The 10,388-nt window shown below is 43.2% G+C and overlaps 1 protein-coding gene across 2 annotated transcripts in view; it reads left to right on the forward strand.

Annotated features, from left to right (window-relative positions):
* Window positions 1-7,905: 7,905 nt before the first annotated feature.
* Window positions 7,906-10,388, forward strand: part of COPZ1 (coatomer protein complex subunit zeta 1) — a 19,609-nt gene continuing 17,126 nt past the window's right edge. Inside the window, exon 1 of one of the 2 annotated variants that reach the window (XM_029206225.1) lies at window positions 7,906-7,950. In XM_029206225.1, the coding sequence (XP_029062058.1) occupies window positions 7,933-7,950 (18 nt within the window). In that variant the 5' untranslated portion in view covers window positions 7,906-7,932. The remainder of the gene's footprint in view (window positions 7,951-10,388) is intronic. The other variant, XM_029206224.1, reaches the window with a different exon arrangement.

Below are 10,388 nucleotides of genomic sequence, written 5' to 3' on the forward strand. Positions count from 1 at the left end.
TCAGCGGCCATGGCTCACGGGCCCAGCCGCTCCACGGCACGTGGGATCTTCCTGGACCGGGGCATGAACCCGCGTCCCCTGCATCGGCAGGCAGACTGTCAACAACTGCGCCACCAGGGAAGCCCCCCTATCTTTTCGAATTATAGTTTTCTTTGGATATTTGCCCAGGAATAGGATTGCAGGATTATATGGTAACTCAGTTTTTAGTTTTTTAAGGAACCTCCATACTGTTCTCCATAGTGGATGTTCCAATTTACATTCCCACCAACAGTGTAGGAGGGTTCCCTTTTCTCCACACCCTCTCCAGCATTTATTATTTGTAGACTTTTTGATGATAGCCACTCTGACTGGTGTGAGGTGATACCTCATTATAGTTTTGATTTGCATTTCTCTAATAATTAGTGATTATTATTAGTTGAACATCTTTTCATGTGCCAAACAGAGAATCTTCTTTCCTAAACATCACTGGAGAAATATTGACAACTTTTTGTTGTTGTTGTTGAGGAGGGGAATTCTTTTTTTTTTTAATTTATTTAATTTATTTATTTTTGGCTGAATTGGGTCTTCATTGCTGCGCGCGGGCTTTCTCTAGTTGCAGCGAGTGGGAGCTACTCTTCGTTGCGGTGCGCGGGCTTCTCACTGCGGTGGCTTCTTTTGTTGTGGAGCACAGGCTCTAGGCGCACAGGCTTCAGTAGTTGTGACTCGCGGACTCAGTAGTTGTGGCTCGCGGGCTCTAGAACGCAGGCTCAGTAGTTGTGGCGCACGGACTTAGTTGCTCCGCGGCACGTGGGATCTTCCCAGACCAGGGATCGAACCCGTGTCCCCTGCACTGGCAGGCGGATTCTTAACCACTGTGCCACCAAGAAAGCCGAGGAGGGGAATTCTATGCAGACTATCTCCTTCTATGAAGACAAAGTACAATTCAAATGATTAGGTTTCAGCTTCAGTCAATCTTGTGAACTGCGTATGGCCCTAGGCAATTTGAGTCACTTTTCTGAGTCTCTGGTCCCATTCTAGAATGGAAAAACAGAACAACAAAAACTCCTCTCACTATCTCTCTCTGAGGACATGAAATATGGTTCCTTCCACACTTAGGTTTATGTTAGAGTGGTAAGAGATAGAAACATAGTTGTTTTTTGTTTTCGTTTTTTTCTTTAAGTGAATCCGAACCTCAGCGTCAATTCCCAGAAGCTGATTTTGGTCAATTAATTCATCTTGGGAGAGCCCACTTATGATGACTAAACTTAAAAGAGCATGATATATAAGCCATACAGTTCATTTACATAGTTCGACATAAAACTTACAGTAGCCTAGGCAATTCTATTGACTGATAGAAATAGTTGGCAATTTTGGAAGTCAAATATTATAATTAGAAGGTTGTTTAGTGAACAAGTGATTCAAATTAGCTGGATAATTTTAATGTCTAATAGAACTGCATCCCTCACCTTTGTAAATATATAAGATATTCACTTGGCCAAATGGCATGCTCTTCCCTAAACATCGCAGGAGACATAGTGACAAAAAAAAATTTTTTTTTTTTTTGGTTGGAGAGGGAGAATTCTATGCAGATTATCTCTCCCTTCTATGAAGACAAGGTACAATTCAATTGATTGGGTTTCAGCTCCAGCCAAGTTAATATAACTGATTCTGTTTATGTTCACTTCAGCCATTTTATTATAATTGATTGGGTTAGAGTCTGATTGTGTTAGGGCTTCAGCCATTTTACTTTAAGTGATTAGGCTGCTAGAGCTTTAGATATGTTGATAGAATTATGCTTTCCTGGGCTTCCGTGGTGGTGCAGTGGTTAAGAATCCGCCTGCCAATGCAGGGAACACGGGTTCGAGCCCTGGTCCGGGAAGATCCCACATGCCGCGAGCAGCTGGGCCCATGTGCCCCAATTACTGAGGCCCAGGCACCTAGAGCCCATGCTCCGCAACAAGAGAAGCCACCACAGTGAGAAGCTTGCGCACCACAACGAAGAGTAGCCCCTGCTCGCTGCAGCTAGAGAAAGCCTGATGCAGGAACGAAGACCCAAAGCAGCCAAAAATAAATAAATAAAATAAATTAAAAAAAAAAAAAAAAGAATTATGCTTTCCTGAAACTACACCAAGTTATTTGCTCCTTCTAAATATGGCTCTCATCCATTACACTTTGACTTTTCCTAATTTCACTTGTGGTACACAATCTTTTGGGGGCATTTTCCTACTGTTACTATTTTGCGTTCACTGCAAACTGAAGAAGTGCAATGACTTCCTAGTCGGTCTTACTGCCTTTCATTTCTCCTCCAATCTTTCCTGCAACTCTGTAGTTGTCAAATTAATCATCTTGAAATCTGTTCCATACAACCTACAAAATAGGAGAAAATACTTGCAACTCATATATCTGATAAGGGTCTAGTGTCCAGAATATATAAAGAACTCTTAGAGCTCACCAACAAAAAGAAAAACAATCCAATTAAAAAATGGGTAAATGTCTTGAATAGATATTTCTCTAAAGGTTATCCAAATGGCCAACAAGCACATGAAAATATGCTCAAATCATTAGTCATTAGGAAAATGCAAATCAAAACCACAATGAAACACCACTTCATGGACTTCCCTGGCAGTCCAGAGGTTAAGATTTCCAGCTTCCATTTCAGGGAGCATGGGTTAGATCCCTGGTGGGGGGAACTAAGATCCTTCAAGCCTCGCGGTGCTGGCTTCCCCCGCCCCCCAATAAATGGCCATAAAAAAAAGTGAGGGCCGGCTTCCCTGGTGGCGCAGTGGTTGAGAGTCCGCCTGCCGATGCAGGGGACACGGGTTCGTGCCCCGGTCCGGGAAGATCCTACATGCCGCGGAGCGGCTGGGCCCGTGAGCCATGGCCGCTGAGCCTGCGCGTCCGGAGCCTGTGCTCCGCAAGGGGAGAGGCCACAACAGTGAGAGGCCTGCGTACCCCCCCCCAAAAAAAAGTGAGGGCACTTCTCCACAATGTGAGTGGTAGCACTCCAAATTGTGCAACATAGTGGAATTGCCCCCAGCCTCCTTTTCAGTTTTCGTTTTCTCCATGACACTTATCACTACCTAAACTTCTATAGAGTTTACTTATTTCTTTGGTTATTGTCTGCTTCTGCTTCTCAACTAGAATGCAAGTTTCACGATACTTGTTTGTTTTGTATCCCAGAATGAAAGGCTGGCCCACTGACGGCATTCAATAAATATTTGTTGAATGAATAGAAAGAAACATTTACTCATGATTAGAGTCTTACTTTTTAATGAATAAAATGGAATCATACCACATAAATTCCTCTGCAACTTTTCTTTTTCTTTTTTTTTTTTTGACTCACTGCTAGGCATGTGGGATCCCCCAACCAGGGATTGAATCTGTGCCCCCTGTAGTGGAAGGGCAGGGTCTTAACCACTGGACCACCAGGGAAGTTCCCCTCTGCAACTTATTTTTGTCATTTAAAATGCCATTGCCATTTCTCCAGGTAAATGCAACAGCTCTAACATACATTTTTTATAAACTGCATATTATTCTACAGTCCGGGTGTACAATAATTTATTCAGCTATTCCCCTATTGATAGACAATAATTATTTTTTTACCATTATCAACAATGTTGCAATATGTGTTCTTATGTATGTATCATTATGTGCTGGCTGTGTTTTGAATTCTCTAGGAGAGGATGTGTCCACGTTTAATTTTACAGGATATTGCCATAATACTTCCCAAGAGAGCATAACAGTTTCAACTCCCACAATCATCTGGTCCCACTACAGCAGCTACCTAAGTTTGCATTCAAGGTGTTTCACAATCTGGCTACCTTTCCAGTTTCCTCTCCAGCTTCTTTCCCATTTCTTTATTTGAATCCTCTGTCCCATGAAATCAATCCCTCAAAGATTTACACAACCATGAAGACATTATATTAAGTGAAATAAGCCGGACACACAAGGACAAATATTATATGATTTCACTTACATAAGGTACTAGAATAGTCAAATTCGTAGAGACAGAAGTAGAATAGTGGTCACCAAAGGCTGGGGAAGGGGAGGGAGAATGAAGAGTCATTGCTTATGGGTTCAGAGCTTCAGTTTGTGATAATAAAAAGTTCTGGAGATGGAGAGTGGTGATGGTTGTGTAACAATATGAATATACTTAATGCCACTGAACTTTACACTTAAAAATGGTTAAAATGGCAAATTTTATGTTATTAATAAAAAATAAATGAAAATATTTTAATTAATTTTACAATTTAAAAAGTGAAAAAAAATTTCTTACACATCCCAGCCTCTATCCCTTTGTTCATACCAAACCCTACCTATCATTCCATCAATGCATGAATGAATCAAGTCCTAACTCAACACCTCCTTTTCTCCTGAACTTTGACATCTCCACCCCCAAATCCCCAGGGATCACTTCCTTCTCAATATCTGTGCCCCTTATCTGGCATTTAATCCTAAACTCCCCTTTGATATTGCTCATTCTTCTTTATATTTTGCATTTTCACAAATATTCATTCCATTCAGTAAACACTGTTTGAGTATTTACGAATTGAGGGCTAGGTGCTAAGGAAATAAAATGAATGGGACAAAGCACTGCCCCAGATGGCAAGTCTGATGACTTAGATTGATGTATTACAACATGACTATGACCAGAGCCATGGATGGCAGCAAGGAGGAAGTGTCCAACTCCACCTGGGGATATCATGGAAGGCTTCATGGGAGAGGATATTGATTGATTTTATCCTTTAAAAAAATAGCTTATTTTTCTCCTTTTGAAACAGCACCCACACATTTTTTTTTTGCGGTACGCGGGCCTCTCACTGTTGTGGCCTCTCCCGTTGCGGGGCACAGGCTCCAGACGCACAGGCTCAGCGGCCATGGCTCACGGGCCCAGCCACTCCGCGGCATGTGTGATCTTCCCGGACCGGGGCACGAACCCGTGTCCCCTACATTGGCAGGCGGACGCTCAATCGCTGCGCCACGAGGGAAGCCCTACCCACACATTTAAAAAAATTTATTTATTTATGTATTTATTTTTTGCTGCATTGGATCTTCATTGCTGCGCGCAGGCTTTCTCTAGTTGCGTCGAGCGGGGGCTGCTCTTCATTGTGGTGCGAGGGCTTCCAGGGAATCCCCCCGCATCCACACATTTTAGGACACCTGTAAAACATGGAAACAGGCTCTCGTGGTGGCACAGTGGTTAAGAAACTGCCTGCCAATGCAAGGGACATGGGTTCGAGTCCTTGTCCGGGAAGATCCCACATGCCACAGAGCAGCTAAGCCCGTGCACCACAACTACTGAGGCTGCGCTCTAGAGCCTGTGAGCCACAACTACTGAGCCCACACGCCACAACTACTGAAGCCCGTGAGCCTAGACCCAGTGCTCCGCAACAAGAGAAGCCACCAAAATGAGAAGCCCTCGCACCGCAACGAAGAGTAGCCCCCGCTTGCCGCAACTAGAGAAAGCCGCTCATGGCAATGAAGAAATAAATTAATTATTAATTAAAAAAAAAGAAAATATGGAAACATTGAAAAAAGTCCTAGCACTTCAAAACAGCCACTGGTTACATTTTGGTGTATTTACTTCCAGTCTTCTCCTCCACATATTTTTAATAAACTGCTTGTAACCATATATACATGATTTTATTCTATGTGGGTATATAGAGACAGTAGGGGGAGGGCAACATGCATTTTCCATTTGATTGGTTCTTAAAGGTTTTCCAGGTGAAGGGGAGAGGGAAGCAGGAACAGCAATGACCGTAGAGCTTTAACGCTAGGTAGGACCCGAAAAAACTGTCGTTTGGGGTTTCCCTGGTGGTGCAGTGGTTGAGAGTCCGCCTGCCAATGCAGGGGACACGGGTTTGTGCCCCGGACTGGGAAGATCCCACATGCCGCGGAGTGGCTGGGCCCGTGAGCCATGGCCGCTGAGCACACGCGTCCAGAGCCTGTGCTCCGCAAGGGGAGAGGCCACAACAGTGAGAGGCCTGCGTACTGCAAAAAAATAACAAAAAAAAAAAACAAAAAAAACAACAACTCTGGTCTGAGCCTCCCCATTTTCCAAAAGTGGCAGCTGTAGTCCAGAGAGGGTACAAGGACTTTATTAAGGCAAAGTCACAACAAGAACTAATGTCTCTTATCCAGCCAGTTGTCTTCCCTCCACAGCACATTTACTCAAGAGGCTGGAGAGCTAAGAATCAGCCATCTTCTGGAACAATGTCTGACTGTTAAAATTTGTCAGTTACTCCACAAAGAAAGAGGAGCCAACCCCCTCCCCCAAACAAACCACATCACTTATTTTTCCTCCTCCTGGTCCCTATAGAACATCTGGCACTGGTATAGGGTACTTCAGGTAGGACTGGGATACAGGGAGGCTGTATTACAGGTCAGAGGAGTAGATTGTGGGTTAGAGCATGGTTTTAGAACCAGACCTCCTATGCCCAAATGTATAGCTGTCAATTAATAGTTGTATGGCCTAAGTAAATTATTTAACTGCTCTGAGCTCCACTTTTCTCATTTGTAAAATGGGAGTAATAACCATCTACTTCATAAGTTTTTAAAAAAATATATTAAATAATGTATTCAAAGATTTAGCATGTGCCTGGTACATAGTAAGTGGTCAATAAATGTTAGTATTATCATTAAACTGCCAAGCCAAGGACTATCTTGTGATTCCAGGCACAATGCTAAATGTTTGAATGACTCCTCATGGGAATAGATAAAGGATATACCCTTGCTTGTTCCAGATTTGGGGCCTGTCACCTGGAACTTTACCAGAAAATCATATATCTTCCTTCATAGCGTATGTTAGCTCTGTAGTTTGTTTTGTATTGTTCTATACTTTTCTCTTAGGCACTCTGACTCTGCTCTGAAATTATTAGAAAGACTCCTGGGTTTGGATGCTCTTCTTGGAGAGTTCCTAAAGACATAATTTTTAGAGATGGAAGAAAAAAACCCCACAAAAACCTTTGGGGGACAATATAACGCAATAAAAGGTGTCGCTGACCTAAGCGGGGGTCAGGGGCCAAGGAACTGAGGGGTGGGGGAAAGCTAAACTTCATCAAAATTCTTCCCTATTGTGAAATCTCTGCATTCAGTAAACTTCTCTTTTCTCATTTTGCAACGGTTTGTCCCTGCTGGAAAACCGCAGGCTTTGTTCCCTATACCCTTCCTTATCCTGGACTCTTTATCCCTTTGTCCTTCCTACTCTCCCCTCTCTAGTCTCCAAAGCTCTAACATCCCATTTCACGTCCGGCCAAAGAAAATCTGCTTTTAGAAACTCCCTGGGTCAAGCAAAGTCTAGGACTCCACCTCAGGAAGATTGTTACTGTTAGCAATCAACCTCTAGAGGCCTTGGTTTATCTAAATAACACGCTGGGCATCTTGTGCCTTTACTCTATGGCTGTGCAGACTTTCTGCGAGTATGCTGAAGGGACCTGAGCGAGTCTGAAGGACGAGCTAGCAGTGTTTCCCAAAGCAACCGTGGACATCAGGGACCTAATGGAGGCTCTGGAATGCGGATTAGGGTAGGATTCCGTCGAGAGCTGCCTGTGTCAAGGGCTAAAGAGACACAGCGCTCCCTAAAGGGAGTGCGAATTAAAGTTGCTAAATCCGGCCGACGATATCATGTGCCCTCAGCCCGGCCAATTGAAAATTAATAATCGCTTCCTCTGTTCCCCATGGAAACAACCCCGCCCCACTGACCCTCCCGCCCCATTTATTAGTGAGGTTTTGTTGTTTTATTGAGTGTTTAAACTGACAATCAAATATCTGCACCTTCTGGCTGGACACTTTGCTTCCGCTAAGTAAGCTAGTACACTGATTGGTTAATACAGTAATAGCTGACACCTGGGAGCCCAATAACCCTCATTGTGGGCGGGATCTAATGAGGATTTAGGGCCAATCAGCGGCGGCGTTGTCTCTGCGGCTCCACGTCGGCACCAGCTGCGGGGCAAGATGGAGGCGCTGATTTTGGTAGGAGCTGGAGGGGTGGCCGAGATGTTGCGTTGTCCAGAGGGGCCGGGAGTCGGGGTTCAGCCTGAGTGGGAGGGGATAGAAGGGGAGTTCCGGGTAATCCTCGGGGTCCGAACGTTCTGCCGGTCCCTGGAATAAGCGTGTGGCCTAGTACAGGAGCTAAAGCCTCGGTTTAGAGTAGGAAGCTCTGCCGGGGAGAGGGCAGATTCAGTGGAAAGTTGAAGGGAGCACATGGAGTCCTTAGGACACATAGGATCATGAGCGTACTGGATTGGGGTCCTTCAGATTCCCTCTGATTATGATCATTGTGGATGATATCCTGATTTGAGTTCCCCCCAAACTCGCCTCAAATTGTCAGAGTAGAGTGCAGGTGTTTGTCATCACAGGCTCCTCCTGGCAGTTGTCACAGTGTGACTCTCCGTTGATAATTCCCTGTCATATTCCTTCAAAAAACACGATTTTCTTCTTCGGCTTCCTACTATGTAGAGTTCTGGAATACCTGATAGAGTCAGCATGGATTGTGGAATATTTTTCCTTATTCTCGACTCCTTATTCTGTTCTCCTTTCTCTCTTCATTTAAACTTTGGGAATTCTTATTGTAGGATCTGGGATGCCCACTATTCCTCTGGTTATATAAGAATTTTGGGGGCTAAAGGGCGCCTTTTCGCTCCCCTGTCCATGTGATCCTTTTCTCTTGTTCAAAAAAATAAAATACTATTACCCTTTCTTTAGAACTGAACCAGAGCGTTTCTCTCAAAACTGCGCCCCCCCCCCCGCTTTTTCAATTTGGGGATTTTAACATATATATATGTGGGTGTAGGAGTTTTGCTCCCAGCTCCTTCCTTAATTGAGTTGAACTCTAGGCCTTTTTTTTTTTTTCCTTCAGCTCTTCACATGTACACACCCAGATCCTCATCAGGTAAAAGAGAATAACAGGTTTCAATTCCCCTCTTTCAAAATGGCAAAGATAGGGATAATTCATTCCCATCATATGGGTTGGTTAAGTCTAGGTAGAAAGCTTTAAACTCTTATTAAAGACATTTTCTGTACCAAGCGGTTAACCAGTATTCTTTTTTTTTTTTTGCACATGAATATTTATAGCAGCTTTATCACAATAGCTAAACAGTGGAAACAACTCAAATGTCCATCTCCTTCTGAATGGATAAACAAAATGTGGCATATCCGTACAATGGAATACAATTTGGCAATAAAAAGAAATAAAGCTCTGATACACGCTGCAACATGGATAACCTTGAAAACATATGCTAAGTGAAAGAAGCCAGTTACAAAAGACCACATAGTATATGATTTCATTTATATCAAATGTCTAGAATAGGCAAATGTGTAGAGACAGAAATCAGATTAGTAATTGCCTACTGCTAATGGGAGGAGAAGAGTGATGGGGAGTGATTGCTAGTGGGTATGGGGTTTCCTTGGGGTGATAAAAATGTTCTAAACTTAGATTATGGTGAGAGTTGCATAACTTTATGAATATACTAAATACAGTTGAATTGTACATTTTAAATGAGTAAATGGTATGTGAATCATATCTTTTTTTAATTTTTGAATTTTATTTGATTTATTTTTTTATACAGCAGGTGCTTACTAGTTATCTATTTCATACATATTAGTGTATATATGTCAATCCCAGTCTCCCAATTCATCCCACCACCCCCCACACCCCCCTCCCCCACCATTAACCAGTATTCTTAACCAGTTAACAGACTGGGATAAATTCTAGGGAATTAGTTTCTTTGGAAGTTTAAGAAATTTTTAGACTGCCCCCTAGATCTGTTTAGAAGGGAGCCTGCCTAGAGGTAAAGGAGTGAGGGCGATATTACTTGAGGAGCCCTTTTAACAAGGGATTTGTGTGTAGTGCTGAACTGAGGGAGTTACATGTGAAAGTCTCTCTCACATTTTCTCTTACCTCAATTCTTGTCTCTGCTTCCTCAGCGAAGTCTGTTTCAACCTGCTTCTTCCTTATATCCATTTTAATCTATACTTAAGATGCTGCATTTACAGATCCTTGCTGACCTGGTCAGGTACCTCTGAAGTTTGCTCTAGAAACCTTACTGATTCTTTGTCATGAGGAACCTGTTTGATGGGGTAAGGGGAAACGAAGGTTTAGGGCAAAGGGCTTCCTCAAGGAAGCACAATCAAGACTAGGATTAGTTTTCGACTCCTAAGCCTCCCAGACCAAGTGTCTCTCTGATATTATCTCATCATGGGCTTTCCACGTCTTCAGTATGCCAAATTGTACTTTCAGCTATCAGTTATATAAAGCTTTTGTTGGGGACAAAGTACCAATAGGCATCATTTCTTGTGCTGGTCACCAGAGTTCTTAGGATATTAAATTAGTATTTTCCTTCCTCTGTGTCCGCCCTTCCCAACGTGTGTGTGTGTGTGTGTGTGTGTGTGTGTGTGTGTGTGTGTGTGTG

Source organism: Monodon monoceros, unplaced genomic scaffold (assembly GCF_005190385.1).
Source record: "Monodon monoceros isolate NGI ecotype Baffin Bay Population unplaced genomic scaffold, NGI_Narwhal_1 Super_Scaffold_6, whole genome shotgun sequence".
NCBI lineage: Eukaryota > Metazoa > Chordata > Mammalia > Artiodactyla > Monodontidae > Monodon > Monodon monoceros.